Source organism: Dipodomys ordii, unplaced genomic scaffold (genome assembly GCF_000151885.1).
Source record: "Dipodomys ordii isolate 6190 unplaced genomic scaffold, Dord_2.0 Scaffold128, whole genome shotgun sequence".
NCBI lineage: Eukaryota > Metazoa > Chordata > Mammalia > Rodentia > Heteromyidae > Dipodomys > Dipodomys ordii.
This window is the reverse complement of record NW_012267344.1, coordinates 1,742,650-1,766,759: the sequence shown is the minus strand read 5'-3', so window position 1 is coordinate 1,766,759 and position 24,110 is coordinate 1,742,650. Positions and strand designations below refer to the sequence as shown.

The window sequence follows — 24,110 nt, the reverse complement described above, 5'->3', positions numbered from 1 at the left end:
CCTGGACCCCAGACCCGACCCCGCCCCGGACCCCGGAACCCCACCCCGCCCCAGCCTGGCCTGCACCCCAGACCCGACCCCGGCCCCGGGTCCTGACCCCCAGACCCGACCCGGACCCCGGGTCCTGACCCCCAGACCCGACCCGGACCCTGGGTCCTGACCCCCAGACCCGACCCGGACCCCGGGTCCCCAGACCCCGCCCTGACTGCTCTTTCTCCCTCCTCCCTCTCCTCTCCTCTCTCCCCTCCCCCCCCCAGCTGGTGCTGCCAACCTCGGTCGCCATGGGGGCGCAGGACCGACCCCAGTGTCACTTCGACATCGAGATCAACCGGGAGCCGGGTGAGCTGGACATTTGTGTGGGGGGGTGGAGGGAAGGGGGAGGGGGGAGGCGACCGAGGGAGACAACCCTCCCCCCTCCTCCCTAAACCTTTTGGGGAGCTGGAGACTACGGGGGAGGGGGGCTCTGTGGAGAGAAATGTCCAGGTACACAAACACGCGCGCGCACACACACACACACACACACACACACGGGCCTATGGAGAGAAGTGTGGTCCAGGTGCACACACACACCCGTGGAAATCCTGGCCTTGCTCTCTTGTCTCTCTCTGGAACTCCACACCCCACCCACCGGGACCGGACCCCCGACATGCCCTCCTACCCAGCCTTGGCAACCAAGGAAAACGGGGTGCACTCCTTCTCCCTGTCTCTCTGTCTCTGTGTCTCTGTTTCTTTCTCTCAGGAGATCCACACTTCTGGTGAGCCCCAGATCGGGGCAGGGTTTTTTCTTTTCTTTTTTTTTTTTTTTTGGTGGTAGTCGTGTTTTTTTAAGTGTAGGTCTGTATTCTGTTATTTCCAAAAATCACAGCAAGACTATAGATAAGCCAACTCTTGTTTTCCCATTTTTCCCCCTTTAAAACCATATATTTATTTAGTTTTTGAGTCCTGGGGCTTGAACTCAGGGCTTGGGAACTGTCCCTGAGCTTCTTTTGCTCAATGCCAGCGCTCTACCACTTGAGACACAGCGCCACATCTGGCTTTTTCTGTGTATGTGGTACTGAGGAATCGAACCCAGGGCTTCATGCATGATAGACTAGCACCATACCACTAAGCCACATTCCCAGCTTTAGGGAAAGTCTTGAGCTAAATCAGCATTCTTTGTAAGCAGCAGAATTGCAGGGGAAAAGCAGAGGAAGAAGTAACGTCCAAGAAACAATGGTAACCCTTCTGTACAACACCTTAATAGTGATAACACTACATATGTACACACATATGCATAAAAACAATGGTACCCTCTGTACAAGAATAACAGTAAAACTACATATGTATATCTATGTGCACATATGTACAAGGAATTGCAATGTGTATGTGCTTAACATTGGTGGGTTTTTTTATTAGGAGTTTATTCATCTATTCGTTAATAGCTGGATTTTTTTGTTTTGTTTTCCTTCTAAAGGGTATGGTTTCATTCTGAGTAGCATGCAGGGATCCAACCGTTTTCTTAGCTCTTTGGTATTTTTGGACTAAGTTTTGATTGAAGACATACATATTATTTTTGTATATTATCTTTTTCTGCTTTGTTCTTACAAGAAAATTCCAGTGAACATCAGCATTCAGCCTTGAATGAAATAGCTGTTAACAGGTGGCTCACACGTGTCATCCTAGCTACTTAAGAGACTGAGATCTTTGGGTCACAGTTAGAAGCCAGCTGGGGCAGGAAAGTCTGAAAAGCTCTTATTTCCAATTAACCACAAAAAAAGCTGAAAGTGGAGGTATGTCTCAAGTGGTAGAGTACCAGCCAGCTTTGGGCAAAAAAACTTGCTTGCCTGCCTGCCTGCCTGTTTTCCTTCCTTCCCTTTCCTCCCTTTTTCTTTCTTTCCATCTCTTCTCCTTTTTCTTTCCTTTCCTTTTTCCTTTCGTTTTCCTTTCTCTTTCCCATCACCATCTCAGCCTCCTGAGTAAGTAGGATGACAGGCGTGAGCCACCAGCACTTAGCTTAAACTAAGATTGTGTAGCCGTGTTAAATACTTCCTTCTGAGGGATTTGTCCATATTGCTAGCTTTCCAAATAGCTATAGACTTCTCCAGAAGTTGGAGAAATGTTGAATGAATTTCAGCATCACACATGATTCATAGTAACTGATAGAAGAGAGTAACATCTAAGAACTGTCACCAAAGCAAGGAATGTTTACATGGTTTTACCTTGAACCGAATGATAATTGGCAATTTCATATGGTTCAGTCTTGTATAATACTTAACTGATAGTTCTGGGAATATTGCCTAAGAGCCAGGCACCGGTGGCTCACGCCTGTCATCCTAGCTACTAAGAGGCTGAGAGCTGAGGATCACGGTTTGAAGCCAGCCTGGGCAGAAAAGTCTGAGACTCAAACTATAAAAAGCTGGACGTGGAACTGTGGCTCGAGTGGTAGGTAGTACACTAGCCTTGAATAAAAAAGAAGGTCAAGAACAGCATCCAGGCCCTGAGTTCAAGCTCCAGGACGGTACAAAATAATAATTACCTCGCAAGTTACCAGACCACTGAATGAAAGTATTTTTTGGGGGGGAGGGTTCTGTCCTGGGGCCTGAACTCTGGGCCTGGGTGCTGTCCCTCAGCTCTTCAGCTCAAAGCTACCACGCTACCACTTGAGTCATAGCACCACTTACGGCTTTTTTTTTTTTTCTGCTTATGTGGTGCTCAGGAATTGAACCCAGGGCCTCATGCATGCGAGGCAAGCACTGAGCCACCTTCCCAGTTTTATTTTTTTATGCTACTCCTGGGGCTTGACCTCAGCCTGGGTGGTGTCCCTGAGTTTTTGTGCTTATAGCTGGTTGGTGCTCTACCACTTGAGCCACGTTTTGTTGGTTAATTGGTGGTAAGAGTCTCAGTCTTTTCCTGCCCAGACTGGCTTTGAACTTTGAACCTCTGATCTCAGCCCCCTTATTTAGGAGTATAGGTGTGAGCCACAGCCTGGGATTTTGGTGGCTTCTAAGCAATTCATGCATTTTACCTAAGCTGTCAGATTTATACACATAAAGTTGTTCCTGATTGTCTACTCATGTGTTATCTTTCATTTGTGATATTGGTAAAGTCTGCTCCTTTTTTCTGTTTAGAGGTTTGCCAAAGAAACAGATTTTAGTCTCATTGAATTTTCCCCTGCTCTTTTTCTGTTTCAGATTTCTGTTGTTTGGGTTTTTTTTTTTTAATTTTTTAAAATATCATTTCTAGTGCTTTGCTCCTTTTTTAGTTTCTTCAAGCGGAAGCTTACCTCATTCACTATGATTCCTTTACTGACATAAGGGTTTAATTATATAAATATAGAGGGAGATTTACAGATATCTGACAAATTTTGATGTGTCTGTCATTTTCTTAAAACTGCAGGCTATTTCTGATTTTCTGAGACTTTTTAACTTAAAAATGACCAAGAAGTGTTTTTTTTTTTTTGTTTTTGTTTGTTGGTCGTGGGGCTTGAACTCTGGGCCTGAGCGCTGTCCCTCAGCTCTTCAGCTCGAGAGGAGCACTCTACCACTTAAGCTACAGCGCCACTTCCAGTTTTCTAGTGATTTATTGGAGATAAGAGTTTCACGGTCTTTCCTGCCCGGGCTGGCTTTGAACCGCCATCCTCAGATCTCAGCCTCCTGAGTAGCTAGGATGACAGGCGTGAGCCACCGGTGCCCGGCAAGTGTTTTAACTTTTAAGTGTAGAGGTTGCATATCCTTTATCAGAACTCACAGGACTAGAAGTGTTTTAGGAAATTAAGATTTTTGTGAATTTTGGAACATTCACATATACATAATAAGGTATCTTGGGGATAAATAAATCCCAAGTCTAAATATGATGTGTCTGTTTCATATTTGTATTATACATGTAGTCTGTTAAGCATGCAGGTTTTTGTTCTGTTTGTAGTAGTGGGGTTTGAACTTGTATTCTCACTTAGTAGACAGGTTTAAAGTGGCTTTCTTGTAGATTGCAAACTGATGGATTTTATTTTGCTTGTTAACTATTTACTGTGTTGCAATGTTATTTTGTTTGTTCTTAACTATATTTAATAGGTTTCTTGTGCTTGGATTTGTCTTTATTTTTCAGTTATTTATTTGTGGGCTTTTTGATTTGTTTTGTTTTTTTTTGAGACAGCCTCTCATTGTGTTGCCCCAGCTAGCTTCAGACTTTTTGAAACCCACACATTATATTTTCTGAACTGTTTGGGGTGAGTTGCTTACGTCATGGCTCTTTGTCTTGAAATGATTCATTGTGGTTTTTTTTTTTTTTTTTTTTGGTTGGTCATGGGGCTTGAACTCTGGGCTTGGGCACTATCCTTCAGCTCAAGGCAAGCGCTCTACCACTTGAGCCACAGCGCTACTTCCGGGTTTCTAGTGGGTTTTATTGGAGATAAGAGTGTCACGGACTTTCCTGCCTAGGCTGGCTTTGAACCGCGATCCTCAGATCATAGCCTCCTGAATAGCTAGGATGACAGGCCTCAGCCTGGCTCATTGTGTATTTCTTATAGGGACACTGTCTTATGTAACTCTAATACAGTAGCTCATCAACTACATCTTTACAATATATACCTATTGTTTTGGTCAGGTAGCCTAAAAAGTCATTTATCACATACAGAATCCATTTAAGCATCAGATGCTACTTTTAGCTCATGTCCCTTTATCTTTTTTTTTTCTTTTGCCAGTCCTGGGACTTGAACTCTGGGCCTGGACACTGTCCCTGAGCTTCTTTGGCTCAAGGCTAGCGCACTGTACCACTTGAGCCACAGCACCACTTCTGGCTTTTTCTGTGTATGTGGTGCTGAGGAATCAAACCCAAGGGCCTCATGCATGCTAGGAAGCACTCTTATCACTGATCTACCTTCCCTGCCCCTTTGTGAATCTTTAACTTCTACAGTACAGCCTTTTTGGGTCTTTTAGGATGGTAATATTTTAGAATGTAACACCCTTTTCCCCTTTTAAATAGTACATTAAGCATTTTGCATTGTCAGGGGCTTAAACTTGGTTTTTAAATGGGATAGCCAGGGTCGTTTCTTTTTTTTTCTTTTTTTTCTTTTTTTTTTCTTTTGTCGGCCCTGGGGCTTGAACTCTGGGCCTGGGCGCTGTCCCTCAGCATACAGAAAGTGAACAGAAAGTGAACGCCCTGGCTTACACCATTAAGTTTAGATGACCTCCTTGTTGTTTTTTTAATTGCTCATGAGTGAACTAGGACACTCGCTGCCTGTCTAATAAATTCGGATTGTTGACAGGAGTTCCTAAACAGTACAACCCACCTGTCTTATACATGGTATTTTTGTAGTATGAATTTCAGTGGGATGGATTATAGACAGAGCATGATTTTAATTAGGCAGACTAATTTTAATTAGTAGTGGAAAAGTGGGGGCGTGTGGGAGGGAGGAGCAGCTTGTGGGTTCACCAGCCCTATGGCCCCGACAGTGATTTCATTTCACCGAGCTGCAGGAAGCAAACGTGCTGGCTGATTGGTTGTTTAAGATTTTACAGCTAAATACATAATTTTAGCATATGGTACTCATAAAAATATAGTTGTTTTATTTCCTTTTTTTGTTGTTGTTGGTCTGCGGGGCTTGAACTCTGCCTGGGCGCTGTCCCTCAGCTCTTCAGCCCAAGGCTGGCACTTTACTACTTGAGCCACAGCGCCACTTCCAGTTTTCTGGTGGTTCATTGGAGATTAGAATCTCACAGCCTTTCCTGCCTGGGCTGGCTTGGAACAGTGATCCTTAGATTCAGCCTCCTGAGTAGTTTAGGATGATAGGTGTGAGTGATAGGTGTGAGCCATCAGCGCCCGGCAGTTGTTTTATTTCTTTAGTGTGCATTCAGAATACAAGGGGGAAAAAAAAATCTTACTAATACTTGAAATTCCCTTGTCTTTCTCTGTCCTCATTTTTAATGACGATGCAATATTTTCTATTTTTTCTTTTTGCCAGTCCCAGGGCTTGAACTCAGGGCCTGGGCGCTGTCCCTGAGCTGCTTTTGCTCAAGGCTAGCTCTCTACCATTTGAGCCACAGCACCATTGCCTGCATTTTCTGTGTATGTGGTGCTGAGGAATCAAATCTGAGGCCTCAGGTATGCTAGGCAAGCACTCTACCACTGAGCCACGTTCCCAGCCAAAATTTCTTACAATTCTGAAACCACATACTTGCAGAGCAGCCTATGTTTGTAAAGTACCTTGTGCAATCTCTCTCTCTCTTTCTCTCTCTCACACACACACACACACAAACACACACACACACACACTTTAATATTACCTAAGGGAAAAAAAGCCAAAAAACCCCTGCTTTTATTGCATGTGGACTGGGTGTCAAGTTAAGGGTAAAGCCTTCTAGAACCTACCATTTAGCTTGAATAATCAGTGGGACATAATACTTACTCAGATGGTCAGTTATTTAGTCCCCCTCCCCCCTCCCCCCAAAAAAATGTTAACTGGAATAAGCAGGTTTGAGCTGCAAAGGTGGTTTTTAATTCGGCGGAGGATTGGCAGGACCTGGGTTACTGACGAAGTTCTCAGAAGCTGCACTCAAAACCATCTCATTGTGGGCTGGGGCGTTGGCATCGTGATAGAATACTTTCCTAGCATGTGCTGACCTGGGGAGTCTGGTGTCGGACATGGCATAAGCAAACAAACAGAATAAACCCCCTAATTATAAGCAACCCCCTAGCTATGTGAGCCTGGCTAGCGACGGCGTCCAACTGCTTGCTGGGCAAAAAAAAAAAAAAAAACGAGACCTAAGTTAAAAGAGGGCTGGGTGCGTGGTTTAGTGTAACCTGTCTACCTAGCAAGCACTGAACTTGAGTGCGACCTCCAGAGTCTCGCCATATAACCTAGGCTTGGCTCTCTTGGAATTCAGGATCCTCCTGCCTCCCGCCCCGCCCCAGGGCTGGGCGGTGTGAGAGTTTTTCTAGAGATGTTACCATTTCCGGGTCATTGTCAACTAGGAATCCTGAGCCCTCTTCCCTTCTCTGGAGATTGGAGGATGGGGCTGAACTTCCAGGCCTTTCTGGTTGACCAGTCCCCATCCCGAAACTGGCCATGGCCAGAAGTTGTCTATAGACCAAAAGATGTTTTTGTTCTTTTTATTTATTTTATGTTTGTTCATCACGGGGCTTGAACTCAGGAGAGCCTGGGCGCTTTTCCTGAGCTCTCCACTACTTTGAATCCTACCTCTCTTTCTGGTTTTCTGGTGGTTCATTGGAGATGAGTCTCATGGACTTCCCTGCCTAGGCTGGCTTCGAACTGCGATCCTCACATCTCAGCCTCCTGAGTTGCTAGGATGACAGGCGTGCATCACCAGCACCTGGTTACGAAACAGATTTTTCTATTTATATCTGTTTACCTATTTTTGTTTCCTCTGTATAAAATGTTACATTTATTATGATCATTATGTAATATTATTAATATGTATTAATCAACTTGCTGATTGTTTTCATTTCAGTTGGTCGCATTATGTTTCAGCTCTTCTCAGACATATGTCCAAAAACATGCAAAAATTTCCTCTGCCTTTGCTCAGGTAAGGGGATTTTTTTTTTCAGTTATTTACCTTTTTCTAGCATAGTAGATATTTTCATGAAATATAATGGTCTGTGAGATGAGATTGTACCTCAGAACTGCTTTTCACTAAGCCTTCTCTGTGAGTTAAGCTGATAGCTCTTTAAATGAAAAGGGGAGAGAAAATGGTCTTAGAAGTGGGCCCAGTGGCTCACGCCTGACATCCTAGCTACTCAGGAGACTGAGGTCTGAGGATCATGGTTGGAAGCCAGCCCTGCAGAAAAGTCCCCATGAAACTCTTACCTGCCATAAACTACTTAAAAAAGCCGGCCGGGGTGTGTGTGGGGGTGGGGGGAGTGGGAGGGAAGGGAAGGGATAGTAAGGGAAAAACAAAGGAGAGGGTAACAATGCTCCATAGGAAATGTACTCATTGCCTTACTCATGTAACTGTCACCCCTCTATACAGTAGCTTTACAATTAAAAAAAAAGTGTATGTATATATATGTATATATGTGTGTATATATATATATACACATATATACACATGTATATATATAAAGCTATATATATATAAAGCCAGAAGTGGCACTGTGGCTCAAGTGGTAGAGCGCTAGCCTTGAGCACAAAGAAGCTCAGGAACAGCGCCCAGGCCCTGAGTTCAGGCCCCAGGACTGACAAAAAATAAAATTACGCGCCTTCACCATTGATTTGTCTTGGTAGAAGTTTGCTGATTGCAGTACTTTGAACATACTCAGCACCCTAGATTTCATTCAACATGATTTGGCATCCAGATGCTATTTGCTATTTTGTGTGTGTGTGTGTGTGTGTGTGTGTGTATACACACACACACACACACATTTTTTTTTTTGGTAGTGTGTTAAATTTCCATGCCATCCCCCCATTTCTTAACATCTTAGGCGGTACCCAGTACATAGGAGAGGTGTGTGGGTAGTGGCACTGGGGCTTGCTAGGTGGGTGCTTTCTCACCTGAGCCACACCATAGAGATGATTTGTTGGGTTCTTTGCATGGAAGGACGGGTTTGTAGCTAAAACTTTGTTTCTTTTTCTTTCTTCTTCTTCTTTTTTTTTTTTTCCTTCCCAGGGGAGAAGGGCCGTGGGAAAACCACTGGAAAGAAGTTATGTTATAAAGGCTCCACATTCCACCGAGTGGTTAAAAACTTTATGATTCAGGGTGGGGACTTCAGCGAAGGTAGAGCCAAAAGTGATGTTTCTAATTCTTGCAGCCACCAGGTGTAAACTAGCTCCTCATTATTCTTATTAGTGCCGATGATGACAGTTGCTCGTTATTCTTGAGTAATGACTGTGGTTACATCTTGTAGCTCCAGAATGTGTGCAGGAGTGAAATACTATGACATTATAATTTTACTTTTGTCATGTCATTTACTCGACTCGTGTAACCGCATAGGCAAATGCCCAAAGTACTGTCCAGTTGCATTTATCCTACAGCTTAGGAGGTTTTGACGATTGTTAGAAATAACTGGCTGGTGGCGGTCCTTTGGGGATGGAGTACTAATATTTTAAAGTTCTGTGAGGAGCCTTCAAATGCTGGCTGTTGGCAAATCGAAACCATCAAAAATAATTTGTAGCTGGGCGTGGTGGCGTACGCGTATAATGCCAGCCCTCAGGACACAGATAAGAGATTCATGAGTTTGAGGCCAGCCTGAGCTACCTAGACCCTCTCTCAAAAATCAGGTTAAAACAAGATAATTTATATGTATTAGTTATATGCATGATGCGTGTGTATGTATAATATCATGTGTTTCAGCTTTCACTTTGCTTACTGTAGCTCTATTTGTAGGTAATGGCAAAGGTGGTGAATCCATTTACGGTGGCTATTTTAAAGGTAAGGCTTCATATTTTACGGTCTTCTCAGTTCTGATGCTAAAGCAAGTCCAGTTTGGCCATATACCTTTTAATGAGGAGAGGCTTACTGATAGTTCACTTTTTGCATGACACTAATGCTGCATGAAAATACTTTATTTGCATGAATTTGGGGATAAATTGTACGGTAATCTATAACTTTTAATTGACCAGATTAATTAAGGCTAACTTTATGGTTAAACATGACTTTCAGCATGGAGGTTAGGCAACTATATACATGAAAACTCCTCTCTTCCTGCCTAAAACTGTCAACATATTCTTTTGTTTATAGAGAATGTGGTCTTTTGCAAAATGAAAAGGTAAGAGAACGAAGCTCAGTAACACAAACTCCAATTCTGTTCCCTTGCACCCTTACCTAATAAATTCGTGGACAGTCTGGGTCAGGATTGTTGCTGGATTTCTATTTTGTTTGAAGACTTGGAAACTTCCTTATGTTATTTCATACATGCATCTGTATCTGTTTTCTTTTCCCAATGAGTTGTTACTGCTACCTCAGGAAAAAGAATCTGGGTTGTGGATTTTTTTTTCCCCCCTCCCTCAATCTAGCAATTTCTTTAAAATACAATGATATTTCCTCCTTCCTCAAAGGTTTGTATGTTTTCTTTTGTATACTAAAACTATGTGGTTGTGTTTTATTCCTACAGTAGTAGCAGTTGAATAAATCTTAACTATTGAACTTGCCCCCCAAAAAGCCTTAGAAAAGTCAGTTGCAGAGATTCATTAAAAGAAAGAAAAAAATCCACTAGGTTTAGTGCCATAAAAGCTGCAGTATTATAATAGTCCTTTATATTTCCTTTGGGAGAAAATGGATTACTACTTTTTTTTGAGAGGCCCTGTTCCCAAGGTAATATTTTTTCCAAGGTTTTGATTTTTTCCCTCTGGTTTCTACTAAAGACAGATTTGTTTGTATTAGTGTGAGAAGGGAGCTCGGGTTAATTTGAAGGGTGTTTTCGCTGGAAGGAAAGTCGTATCGAAGCGACTTGGATGGCGGATTTTCCCCTCTCATAACTCACTGTGTCTAGTTAGTAGCATGTAGCAATTTCACCTTAATGCCTAGCCCACTTCAGTGTATATGTTCCATGCACCAGCTACTTTAGACTTTAAAGATGGTGTTCTGCCACTTAAATTTTTATTTTTACAGAGCTTACTTTCTTAGATAATTTTGTGATCCTATTGATTATCCATATACTTCATTTTAGACATGTTCCTAAAACTTCCTCTCATTTCCCTCCCCCTCTCCCCCATAGACTAGCTTTGTTTCTGGTCACTAACAGATTTACCGACAACTGAAATGTCTATATACGAACTATACCCAGGTGTAGTTCATTTGGCTGGTTAATTGGGAGTTTAAAAGAAATGAGTTTTATTTTTTTTGAGAGTTCCCTAAAAGCTTGTCATTAGTTTTTCTCTGCAAGTTAACACGTATCATTTCGCCACGGGTATGCATGCAACTAAAAGTGACTATTCTAAGGCTTGTCTGTATAAAGTATTCAATATATGTTCCTTTTTCTCAAGGCTTTAATTAGTACCTTTGGGCTTTTTATGCTTTTATGAACTTGATTAGTTTATTAAAAGAAAAACCACTTTTTTTTTTTTTCTCTAAATGTTGTCAAATAACTATACTGACCAGAAGAGGAATCCCGTCCTTTGCTTTCTGTGTATTACTTGAACATGATCACTTGGAGAGTGGGTTATCGCGGCAGGCTGACGAATTTGTGTTTTCTTCAAACAGATGAAAACTTTATTCTCAAACACGATAGAGCGTTCCTTTTGTCAATGGCAAACCGCGGGAAGCACACCAATGGCTCCCAGTTTTTCATGTGAGTAGGCGTGGCGCAGACACGACCCTTTCCTCCCAGAAGCGCTGTCCTTAGGAAAGGTGGCGGTCCTTAGACTAATTCCACTGTGGAAACGCTAACTGCTTAGGTCTCATGATGGATTTCGCACGTGGCACGGAAGCCAGTCAGCTTGGGCTCCCTCAGCGTCCAGCACGCATAGTGGGGTTTACCATGTAAGAACAGGAATTCAGAAACGAAACCTTGAAGCGAGAGTCAAGTCCTAGCCCCTGCAGAGGCTAAGTTCTGAAGATCGGGGTTCAAAGCCAGCCAGGGTAGAAAAGTTCATGAGACTCTTGCCTTCAATTAACTACCCCAAGACAAGCCAGAAGTGGAGAGGTATGGTTCAAGTGGTAGAGTGCTGTCCCTGAGCAAAAAATGCTCAGGGACAGCGCCCAGGCCCTGAGTTCAAACCCCAGGACTGGCGCACACACACACACACACACACACACACAAAACAGAAAGAAGATATGTATTCTTTTCAGTATATATAAGCTTGTCATCATGAGGGAAGAAAGTGGCTTTGGCTCAGTTTATGAAAACTAAATTGGAATATAAACTACTGATGAACATTTAAAAATTGTTAATAGCGTATGGCCAGATACGGCGTGAGCATAAAAAGTTGGTTCGAGGAAGCCGTTGTGACGTGGCTTTTTTTTCCTCCTATTTTTCCTCATTGAGCCACTTTTGAGAGAAGTATTGTTCTTTTCTGATGAGATATAGAAACACAAAACAGCGCCAGCATTTGTAAAATCTGCATAATTGAATTAACCCAAAGCGGCGGTGGGTATCTTCTGCCAAAACTATATAATGAGATTTTCATTCAGCACACTTGAGAATGTTGAAATTAGCTTTTTAACTAAATATATATGTGTACACATACATGCACACACACACACACACATATAATTACCTAGTTATACATGCATAACCTTATTTCTCATGCTAAATAGAACCTTCAGCCTGTTTCTAGTTGTATTCTTTTCTTGTTTTGTATTGCCCCAGGACTGGCCAAAAAAAAAAAAAATCACTTTGAATTTGCACCCAAGGGAAAGTTCTCTGGTTTTAGTTTGGTGGAAGTCTAGTTTGAAGTCAACTTCCAGGAAGGTCTTGCATTAACAAGTAGTCTTGAAAGTAGTTAACTATTTTAACACACACAAAATCCTCTGTCTCGGGGCTAGAAAGGTGGCTCAGTGGTAGAGCGCTTGCCTTGCACGCATGAGGCTCTGGGTTCGATTCCTCAGTACCACATAAGCAAAAAGAAAAAAGCTGGAAGTGGCGCTGTGGCTCAAGTGGTAGAGTGCTAGCCTTGAGCTGAAGAGCTGAGGGACAGCGCCCAGGCCCAGAGTTCAGGCCCCACGACCGAACCCCCCCCCAAAAAAAAAAAAAAGAAATGAGTTCCCATGAGTTGAAGATAAACTCAAATTAATGTTCTTATTTCTGAACAAATATATTGTGACTACCATAGAAGGAAAGGTCAAACAGAGGCAACAGCTCATAAAAGAGCAGCCCTTGCAACTGTATGTCCTGGCGTCTTTTTGGATTTGGACATGATAATAAAGCGTGATGTCCTGTTTCCAAGCTGTGCTTGTAGTCACGGATCATTGCTGCGATGCAGCCTGGAATCTCACAAAGAACAGATAGTATAACTCAGAAGAACTGACCTCCAAATCTCAGAAGGACTCTTCATACACTTGTGTAGAGTTGTATTTGTAGTTTGTTTATACCACAACTCTGCAATTCCTAAAGAGTCCATTTGTAGCCAAGCGCAGGTGGCTCACGCCATCATCCTAGCTCCTCAAGAGGCTGAGATCTGAAGATCACAGTTCAAAGCCGGCCCAGGCAGGAATAGCCCTAGAGACTCTTTAATCTGCATTTCCAAAAAACTTTTATCTCTAAACTTCCAAAAAACAAAAACCAAGAAAAAAGCTGGAAGTGGATCTGTGGCTCAAGTGGTGGAGTGCTAGCCTTCAGCAAAAAAGAAGCTGGGGGACAGAGTCCAGGCCCTGAGTTCCAGCCCCAAGACTGGCAAAAAAAAAAAGAAAAAAGAAAATTCTGTGGTTTGCCTCGAAGCAGTTTAAAATGAATTCAAAGACCCGGGGCAGAGTGAGCTACCACCTTACCTCACTTCGCATTTTGTAGAGCTATTACTGATAATGTCAGGAAGAGAGTACAAGAACAGGTCCACCTGCTTATGTGGCTCAGTGGTACATGGCCTGCACACCCAGGCATGATTGCCAACCCTGTGCAAAAATACAGTAATCATAAAATAGTACATTCTAATTCTATAATTCTAGGGAATTATAGTCTTAGAGTGGAAAGGGATTTAGCCATCTAGAACACAGTTTTCTTCGGGTAGGTAATTATGAATTAAGTGGAAAAAAAATCCTGTGAAGTCCCGGTTATAGAAGCTTTAGGGCAAGAATGCTGTAGACTCTAAGCCGTGTCTTTAGTTATAAGTACAACCTATCATTTTATTAACCATTATGCTACAAAAATTTTTGTAGCTAAGTGTTAGATGTAGTCAGCGCTTTGCTAGAAAGTTAAATTATATTTTGGGAACATTTTTTTTCCTCCTGTTACTAATAACAACTCTGGCGTGTGCGTGTGTGTGTATGTGTGTGTATGTGTGTGTGCGTGTGTGTGTGTGTGTATGTGTGTACCCATGGCCTTGAGAACCTTCCTAGACCCATGTTCCTAGCCCTGGTCGTTTTCATTGTCTTCACATAGTTATCAAAAAGATAAATAAGGGTTGGGAAGGTGGCTCAGTGGTAGAGTGCTCACCTAGTATGCATGAAGCCCTGGGTTGCGATTCCTTAGTACCGCATACACAGAAAAAGCCAGACGTGGTTCAAGTGGTAGAGCACTAGCCTTGAGCAAAAGAAGCTCAAGGACAGTGCCCAGGCCCTGAGTTCAAGCCCCAGGACCGGCACAAAAAACAAAAAGAGCGAGATAAAGAAGCCATTACATAGTGGTTTCAGAAGATGAGGTAGAATTTTATACCTTTTGTTATTAAATAACTTTTCTAGAATAGAACAGTAAGCTGGCTGTCAGTTGATTTTTTTTTTGTTTCATTTCCTATGTATTTTGCCTCCTATGAGTGAGTTTTTGATTCCTTTAAAGTTCCCTACTCTTGGAGATAAATGAGCACACGTTTTGCTGTTAGAACACTGTCATAAAAGAAAGACCATGTTTTGTAAGGTGATTTATGTGCAGACATTATCTCACTGCAAGGAAATGCTTGCTTTGAACCTGCTGGGTAGGGACCTCATAGAAATTTGTAGAATCATTTTATGTCCAGGAAGCAACAGACTTGCCAGTTTTCTTTACCCAAATGAGGGTTGATCGCTTCATAGATGAGCGTACAGGCTAGGTGGTAAGGGTAGTCTCCAAGGGTTCAGAAAGCTACGTAAAAATTCGGTGTAGCAAAACTAGATGTAAGGGGCCAGGCATGGTGGCTCATGCCTGTAAATCCTAGCTACTCAGGAAGCTGAGATCTGAGGATCGAGGTTCAAAGCCAGCCCAGGAGGAAAGTCTGTGAGACTCTCATCTCCAATTAACTACTCAACAAAGCTGGAAGTGGGCTAGAAATGTAGCTTAGTGGTAGAGTGCTCACCTAGCATGCATGAAGCCCTGGGTTCAGTTCCTCACTACCACATACACAGAAAAAGCCAGATGTGGCGCTGAGGCTGAAGAGCTGAGGGACAGCGCCTAGGCCCTGAGTTTCAAGCCTCAGGACTGACCAAAAAAGTAGATGTAAGAGTAGAAACATTTTTCCATCCACACATTCATAAACTTGAAAAGACATGCTAGTAAATATTAATAATCTTGAGATATTCTAAATGTTGTTTTTTTTTTGGAAAAGCGAATACAGAAGAATTTTCATATATAGTTAAATACAGATCATGTAGAATTTTTTGTGACCAAAGACACTTAACCAACCCCATGCCAGCATCTTTGAATATCAAACTTCCTCTTTCGTAGTGTTTATGAAGCCTGGGCAGGAAATGTTGGTAGTGGTTGATAGGTGTGAACCTTTATATTAGTGCTGGATTTTAGAAAGTTCTTCTGTTTCGGGCCAGTACACTCGGGTGCCTCTTGTGTGACAATATCATAGTTTGAAGAATGGAAAAAAAAAAGTTGTATGTTAAAGGCTAAATTAGAAATAAACTAGGGACTGGGAAGGTGGCTCAGTGGCAGAGTGCTTGCCTAGCATGCATGAAGCCCTGGGTTCAGTTCCTCAGTGCCACATACACAGAAAAAACCCAGAGTGGTGCTCTGGCTCAAGTGCTCAGGCCTTGAGTTCAAGTCCCAAGATTGGCAAAAAAGAAAGAAAGAAATTATCTTTACTTCCCTATTCCATACTCACTTATGCCTACAATACTTTATTTTTTATCATACTCATTGCAAAATTATACATTATTTCCAACTTTTTTTTTGCACAAATCCATGTATCATTACTTTCACAAGACATTAAAGCTTTTATTTTTAAATACTTTAAAATTTAGTATTTCTTAAATTCCTGTCAAGTATTAGGATTTGGGAGGGGTGAGTGGTTTTAGATATATTTAAAGTTTACTCCTTTAAAATTGATCAGTGTGTTTTGGGAGGAAAAATTAAAACAGATTAGCTGGGAGAAGAAAATGCTGGGACCAAGATTGGATAGCACAGTCTGTAGTCACCTGTTTTGCCTTTTTTTTTGTTGGTCGTGGGGCTTGAACTCTGGGCCTGGGTGCTGTCCCTGAGCTCTTCAGCTCAAGGCAAGCGTTCTACTGCTTGAGCCACAGCGCCACTTCCAGTTTTCTAGTGGTTTATTGGAGATAAGAGTCTCATGGACTTTCCTGCCCGGGCTGGCTTTGAACCGTGATCCTCAGATCTCAGCCTCCTGAGTAGCTAGGATTACAGACGTGAGCCACCTGCGCTCGGCCTTTTTATCTTCTGAGAAAACCTGTCCCACTAGGCCACTTTATCATTTTCATATTACATTGAGTGATGACAGCATCGAGTACAGAATGAAATTTAACAAGAAACACTGAATCACTGGCTCCGGGAAGAATGACCCTTAATCTAAAAAAGCTTGCAAATGTGAAACGTGAAAAGCTTCCTTCACGCTTGAAGGGAATTAGTTTGAAACAAAACCATTAAAAAAAAAAAAAGGCCATGAAATTCTGTTTAGAATTTGCTTACATTTCCCCCCCCCAATGAAAATTTCCATTTTTAACCAAAAATAACCTCCCTAACACTTGAGATTTTTTTTTTCCATGTATGCTTCTATTTAAGATATTTTACTCCTTTGTTTTTAAGGCAGATTGGGTAGTTGTCTTAGCAGTTTCTGGGATTTGGGAAGGGGGGGGAAACATGAAATGTGGTGTTAATAGGCGTTATTGACACGTTTAGATCTGAACATTTGTGTCAGCTACCTCCTCCCTCCCTTCTTTCCCTGAGCATCTGTCTCTCCCAGTGCCCAGAACGAAAGAACATTCCAGCCCTCCCTTTTAAAAAGCTTTCTGGCTTTGCATAAGAATTCTAAAGTATTGAATTTCAAAGTGATATTGATATTAAAACATAGATTCAGTCTTGTCTTAAAAGTGTATTACAATTTATTTCTTGCCATTTTTGTGTAAAATTTACAGAAAGAGTGTTACACCGTGCGCTTCAAAGGTAATGTGTCCCTACTCTTAAGGCTTTCTCTCTCTCTCTCTCTTTCTCTCTCTCTCTGCCTTTATCTCTGTAATCCTGTTGTTATGTGCATTGAAACTTTGTTTTTAAGAATTTTTAAAGCCTTCTGCTTGGTGTATATAGCAGCGGTAGTAGTAAGACAAATGTGTTTTATATTGCTTCTGGGAAACAGATTTTTCTTTCAGCAGTTCATTGGCACTATTCTCTCTTACCATTTGAGATCACAGCTCACATTTCCATGCCCAGCCAGTCAGTGCCGCTGCTTCCCTGGTGATACACAAAATACAGGTGCTACTTTGGAATAACAGAGCGTTTCCCTTTCTAGAATCTACAAAGTGTGAAGGAAAGAGGGGTGCAGGAAATTGAGAGGATCGGTTTAAGGGACAAATTCTAAACCTTGGAAGGTTTTATGATGCCAAATGTTCTTTTCTTTGTTAATGATTTCTTCCCCTGAAGCGCATGTTCAGCCTTCACATTTATGATCATCTCTGGCCTTCCTGCACGTGTTAGTGTATTGTCCTTTTGCAAGGCTGCATAGCTCTGGAAAGATGAATGCAGTTCGGATCTCTGCCCATTTTAGAGTTGATGGAGCCAACCATCCCACCCCCATCAGTGTGACGGCACTCGGCTAGTGCTGTCTGTCCAGCATCAGTAAAAAGCCGATGGAAGCGGAAATTTCCTTCCCCCCTGGAGAACGTAGGCTTCTTTGGATTAAATCACTTGCAATATTCCTAATATGTCATCACACCTGGTTGAAGTCCAAATTCACACTCCTGCAGAGCAAGTGAAATGATTGAGGTCAGGGAGGATATAGATTGAAAACTGTCCTTCATAGACAAGGAGCTCGGTTCAAGTCCAGTCCTGAAATAAGAACTCTGGATCGTACAGGTAGCAAACTATAGCCAAGTAGCATTTTGCTGTATCACGGAGTTAGCTAGCATGTTTTTGCCTCCTCGTTTTCTCCAAAAGTTTGTCAGAAGGTGTTTTGTTGGTTGGCTAGTTTGTCTGTTTACAGTGTTTCTCTTAGCTTAAGATGACAAATTGACTTGGGCTTTGTGTGTTCTAGAACAATCCATCGACTTTCCCCAGTGCCAGAATACATCAGCACTCTGAGAAAGAGGATTGCAGAAGGCTCAGAGAAGCCATACATTGCGTTCCTTTCTTTGAGACTGATTTCTTACCTTTTTGAACACATTATATACGTCTTTTATCTCAGAGAATCGGTGTCTATCTAGCTTATTTGCCACTTTGCTCTTACATTTCCCTGAGCTTTGGTTTTATAAAAAGGAAGAAAAAAAAAAAGTTAGTTTCTAGTTTAATGATCCCAAGCGTTGGTGACCGGCAGGTTGGCTCGGTTTGGTTTTCTTTCCTTCCTCTCATTTTCTCGCTCGTTGCCTGTTTGTATTTTTCTAACTGCACTAACTAGACTGCAGTTTCCGAAGGCAGGTGATGTGAGGCTTGTGGTTCGCCACACTTTTCTCACGTTGCCGTTTTTATTTCACTTTCTTCAAGTTAATTATACTGTAGTCCTCTTACAGAACCGAATGCTCTTAATGTAAGTATAAGCGGCACTCTCTGCCGCGGTGACGTTTTCCGATTGTCGTGCAGGTTGAAATTGTGTTTTGTGGATCGTGTGTCTTCTCACTGCCTTGAAGATAGAGGAATGGAAGGAGTTAGCTGGGGGCTTCTAGCCGGGGACATTCATCTCCCACCTCTCAAGTAGCTGCTAACCGAAGTAGCACCCCGAGTCCAGTTAGCTGCCTTTGAATTGTCCCCCTGTAGTTGGGGTAGCATGAGTCCACAGCACGTTGGCCACACATACACACACGCTGACTGTGGAGGAGGTCAGTGTGGGGTCTGGGGAGGGGGGGCCCCTGGGAATCTTAAGAGGGCCGTGTGCTCCCCCATCTGACATCAGAAGACTTGGCACAGGGGACGTTTTGTGCACTCAACTTTTCAGAGTTGTGAAGGGAAGGGGCGGGAAGCCCCGCAGGCAGCTCTCGTGAGGTCTTCATCTGATCTGCCTGTGTAAAAGATGGCAGACCCCCTGAGCAGCAAAGAGAAGACCTCGGTTAAGGGTACAAGGCTAGCCTTCACACACACACACACACACCCCCCAAGGCCGCAGGAGCTCCTTTGCCATGTTCAATGATGCTGACAGATCTTTGAGGGTTTGTGTTTGGTTTTTTTGGTTTTTGGTTTTGGTTTTTTTTTTTTTTTAATTTATTTTTCTTCTGTTTTGGGCTTGAGCGTCATTTCCATTCTAATGTGTATTTATGCTTTCCATTGATAGCTGTTAACTCCAGCGCAAGGTATTTTCGTGTTCTGCTGTGCATATTATCTAGTAAAGATGACTTTGTAATTCATGATAATCTTGATTTTCTTTTCTTTGTTTGAATCAGTAAGTTGGCTACTATTGCTGTTTTGGGGGTCTTCAAGACTAGATGTATATGCTGTTTAACATTTTCCCCTTTCTTTTTTGTTTTGTTTTTGTTTTTTATCTTTGCTTTCTCCTCCCCGTGCTGTGTTTAAACCCTCTGCTCTCTTCATCTGAACGTGTGGTTTTTGATGTCATCTCTCTGTTGGTGTTTGTCACACAGTACGACAAAACCCGCTCCACACCTGGATGGGTAAGCACCCCTTCTTTTTAGTAGCTTGGGCAGCAATTTGGGGAGTCAGCCTGGTGGATAAATCTCAGCAGGGCACTCTGGCTGGATCTCAAGTCTCAGGTCCACATGGGGTTGCAATCATTTTGAGATTTCCCCAAAGGGTCCCTCAAAAAAAAAAAAGTGACTTTTCAGCTGCGCCAGTGGCTCACGCCAGTCACCCTAGCTACTCAGGAAGCTGAGATCTGAGGATCCTGGATCAAAGCCAGCCCAGACAGGAAAGTCCATTAGACACTGATCTTCCATGAACCATAAGAAAACCAGAAGTGGCGTTGTGGCTCAAGTAGTTGAGTGCTAGCTTTGAGCAAGAGTTCATGGATAGCGCCCAGGTCCCGAGTTGAGACCCCACAACTGACACCCTCCCCCCCAAAAAAAAAATTAAAAGTTTTCTTTCTTTCTATCAAGTGTGATCTAACTTGTTAATGAGATCATTTACACTGACGTCGGAAAGCCAGGGTCCAGATGCTCAAAGCGGGGTGGTTTCCTTCGATGTCGAGTTCCTCCCCTCTTAATTTCTCCTGCCATCGCTGCTTCCCTCTCCCACCGCTCTGGCTTGGCGGTGACAGGGTCCACGTGGTGTTCGGCCTGGTGATCTCCGGCTTCGAGGTCATCGAACAGATTGAAAACCTGAAAACAGACGCTGCAAGTCGCCCTTACGCAGATGTGCGCGTTATCGACTGCGGGGTGCTGGCTACCAAGTCCGCAAAAGATGGTGAGAACTCTCCAGATTGGGGGGGGGTGCTTGAGACACTGGGGTGAGGCAAGCGTGGATGCCCCTCATGCACACAGACCTAGACACCGACGAGCCGTACGACCAAAGCACGCATGCGTGTACGGCAGAGGTCTTGTGAGAGAAAAACCTTGTCATCGCAGGCCGGACTCAGAGCAGGATCCTCACAATAACTGCCTCGCCCCCCTCTCCTTGCTCTGATCACCTTTTTTTTTTTTTTTTTGGTCGGTCATGGGGCTTGAACTCTGGGCCTGGGCGCTGTCCTTGAGCTCTTCATCTCAAGACAAGCGCTCTGCCACTTAAGCCACAGAGCCATTACCGGTTTTCTGGTGGTTTATTTGAGATTAACAGTCTCACGGCCTTTCCTGCCTGGGCTGGCTTTGAACTGCGATCCTCAGATCTCTGCCTCCTGAGGAGCTAGGATGCCAGGTGTGAGACACCGACACCCGGCAGTCTGTGACACTCAACCTCCAATAAGTCACTCCAAAAAAGCCGGAAGTGGTGCTGTGGCTTAGTGGTAGAGCGCCCGCCTTGAGCTGAAGGACAGTGCCCAGGCCCTGAGTTCAAGATCAAGGGTCGGCCAAGTAACAAACATTACGTGCTACTTAAAGATCAGATTGTTGTTGTTGTGTTTGTTTGTTTTTTACTCTGAAAAATAGGTGCTGGCATCTAGCACTAATATTTCTGTCCAATATTGTTTTAAAAGCTATTGAGAAAAAAAAGAAGAAAGCAACACCTTCAGAAGACTCAGCATCTTCTTCCAGTTCCTCTTCCTCGTCCTCGTCCTCCTCAGACAGCGAGATCGAACGGGGACGGAGCAGAAGACGGAAGCGGAAGAGGAGGCCAAAGGTCAAACATTCCAAAAAGCGACGGAGGGAAGCCAGTAGCTCAGAGGAGCCGAGGAACAAACCTACGCTGAGCCCCAAGGGGTAGGTGTAGGTGTAGGTGTGGCCCGCTGACACGGCTTTCCTCCGCTCCTGCACACAGACCCCAGCCGAGGAGGAGGGGTGCAATTCCTTACTCAGTTTTGTTACCTGTTGTTAAAAAGGATAGCATTTTTGGACTTCAAGTGAACTGAAATCTGGACAGTCTAGGACTATTATAGACATATATCCAAGATTTGTGTGGGGGCTGGGAAGGTGGCTCAGTGGTAGAGTGCTCACCTAGCATGCATGAAGCCCTGGGTTCCATTCCTCAGCACCACATACACAGAAAAGGCTGGAAGTGGTGCTGTGGCTCAAGTGGTAGAGTGCTAGCCTTGAGCCAAAGAAGCTCAGGGGACAGTGCCCAGGCCCTGAGTTCAAGTCCCAGGACTGGCCACAAAAAAAAAAAAAAAAAAAAGATTTGTGTGTTTTCTGGTAAGTGTGTATGTGTGTGTGTGTGTGTGTGTGTGTGTGTGTGATTGAGTTCATGGCCTTAGGATTCTAGCCATGTGCTGTTCTGCTTGAGCCATGGCCTACTTTATTTTTCAGATAGGCCCATACTTTTTTCCAGGCTGACCTTGAAAGTTTTGTTTGTTTGCTTGCTTGTTTTTTTTTGTTGTTGTTGTTGGTCATGGGACTTGAACTCAGGGCCTGGGCACTGTCTCTGGGCTTCTTTTGCTTAAGATTAGCACTCGACCACTTGAGCCACAGCGCCACTTCCATTTTTTGAGTGGTCAATTGGAAATAAGAATCTCACAGGGACTCTTCTGCCCAGGCTGGCTTTCAAACCATGATCCTTAGCTCTTAGCCTCCTGAGGAGCTAGGATTGCAGGTTATGAGCCACCAGGCGCCCAGCGGGGTATTCTTGTTTTTTATTGTTGTTGTTTTTGTCAGTCCTGGGGCTTGAACTCTGGGCCTAGGTGCCATCCTTGAGCGTCTTTTGTTGAAGGCTAGCAATCTTAACACTTTGAGCCACAGTTCCACTTCCAGCTATTTTGGTAATTTATTGCTTTCCTGCCTGGGCTGGCTTTGAACTACGGATCCTCAGATCTCAGCTCGGATGACAGGCGTGAGCCACCAGTGCTTAAACTCACCTTGATGTTTCTTCTTCATTGGATCTTTACCTTCCCAATAGCTAGGACCACAGAGTAGCTGGGACCACAGGCCTGCGTACCTAGCTTCCTTTGTTTTTGTGTTTGTGTTTGTTTTGCCAGTCCCAGGACTTGAACTCAGGGCCTGGGCATGGCCCTTGTATTTTTTGACAGTACTAGAGACTGATCTCGGGGCTGTGTGCTTGCTAGGTAGGTCCTCTCCCATCGGAGCCCCGCCTCCTGCTCTTTTGAATTCCGTTTTCCAATTAGGGTCGCAGTTTGATCACCCACGGTGCCTCAGTCATTGTGTTTCCTCTGTGGCTAGGATAACAGACCTGAGTCACGTAGTCTCTGAGCCTTTGGTCTCCTGCTTGCCCTCCCAAGCAGCTGCACCTGGCTCGCTGAGTTTTGTGGCGGGTTCTCTGTAACTTGCGTTCAGGCTGATCCTTCTCATGCTACAAAGGTAGTATTGGAGACAGACGCAGCATTCCCAGGCCCTGGAAAGTTTAAGAAGAGGCTGTTAAACTTTTGAGACTTTCCACAGCTCAGTTTTAGGGTGCCAAGGTTTTCACTGTGTGGATGGTCCACTTGATGAAAGTTGGCCCTTGGAGTGATACCTGTAAGCCACAGGCAGTTTTGTTGTCTCCCCTGCCCCCCCCCCTTTGGTCGATCATGAGGCCTGAACTCTGGGCCTGGGCCTCAGCTTTTCAGCTCCAGGCTGATGCTCTACCACTTGAGCCACAGCACCACTTCTGGCTTTTTCTGCTTCCTTGGTGCTGAGGAATTGAACCCAGGGCCTCATGCATGCAAGATGCTCACTCTACCCTAGAGCCACCTTCCCAGCCTTGTTGTCATCTTCACGTCTAGTTCTGCATGCCCTTTATTGTGATGAAATGCACGCGTGACAGGTGTTCACGGGCGGCTTGCTGTTTCTTTCCAAGTCACTCTGAGAGAAGCGATGCCAATGAGAAAAGGTCCGTGGAGTCCAGTGTCAAGAGGGAAAAGCCTGTGGTCCGCCCGGAGGAGATCCCCCCGGTGCCAGAGAACCGATTCTTACTCCGAAGGGACATGCCTGCGGTGGCTGCGGAGCCCGAGCCGTAAGTGCCTGCGCCCAGGCCCTGCGTTCAAGCCCCAGGACCCGCAAAAAAAACCCCAAAAAGCATGACATGTATTTCACCTTTCAGAATGCACCTTCCACCCAAGTACCGGGAAGGAGATTGTGCCCGGTGGTTAAGGAGTGTGGCGGGTTGTTTTGAAATAGGGTCTTCCTCCTCGGCCCAGGTTGAATCTCAGCTTGCTGTGTAGCCCAGGCCGGCCTTCACCTTGCGGGCCTCCTGCCTGAGCCTCTGGAGGACACGGGATTCCCTGCGGGGGGCTGGGGGCCTCGGGGTGCGGGCAGCGGGGATGACTGCCGTTGAGGGGATGAGGCTGTGGTTCTCACAAGAGGTGAACTAACTCTGTTTAGCTCTGTTTTGGGGTGGGGTGGGGGCAGGCCCTGGGCGTTCTGCCGCCCGAGCCCAGCGCCGCCTCCGGCCGTGCAGGAGCCTCCGGTCCCGTCCGTCCTGTCCCGGGCCGGGCTCCCCGCGTCCTCCCGCCCCGAGCCCGGGGCCGCCGCCGCCTCTGCACCTTCCCCGTGTCTTCTCCAGGAAGATTCCCGACGCGCCTCCCGCCGCCGGCGAGGCCAAGCCGTCCGTGTCCAAGTCCGGGCGCAAGATCCGAGGGCGGGGTACCATTGTACGTGCGGGGGACCCCCCAGAGCCGAGCCGCGCCCCTGCGGGTCCCCCCAGCC

General features: G+C 44.5%; 1 protein-coding gene across 1 annotated transcript in view; it reads left to right on the top strand.

Moving 5' to 3' along the window:
- Nktr (natural killer cell triggering receptor) overlaps positions 1–24,110 on the top strand; it is a 29,226-nt gene that overhangs the window by 1,517 nt on the left and 3,599 nt on the right. The window contains exons 2-11 of the mRNA XM_013030236.1: positions 258–339; positions 7,443–7,517; positions 8,598–8,705; positions 9,315–9,359; positions 11,130–11,217; positions 19,512–19,541; positions 20,144–20,289; positions 21,014–21,236; positions 23,263–23,418; positions 23,968–24,078. Coding sequence (XP_012885690.1) covers positions 282–339; positions 7,443–7,517; positions 8,598–8,705; positions 9,315–9,359; positions 11,130–11,217; positions 19,512–19,541; positions 20,144–20,289; positions 21,014–21,236; positions 23,263–23,418; positions 23,968–24,078 — 1,040 coding nt within the window. The 5' untranslated portion in view covers positions 258–281. The remainder of the gene's footprint in view (positions 1–257; positions 340–7,442; positions 7,518–8,597; positions 8,706–9,314; positions 9,360–11,129; positions 11,218–19,511; positions 19,542–20,143; positions 20,290–21,013; positions 21,237–23,262; positions 23,419–23,967; positions 24,079–24,110) is intronic.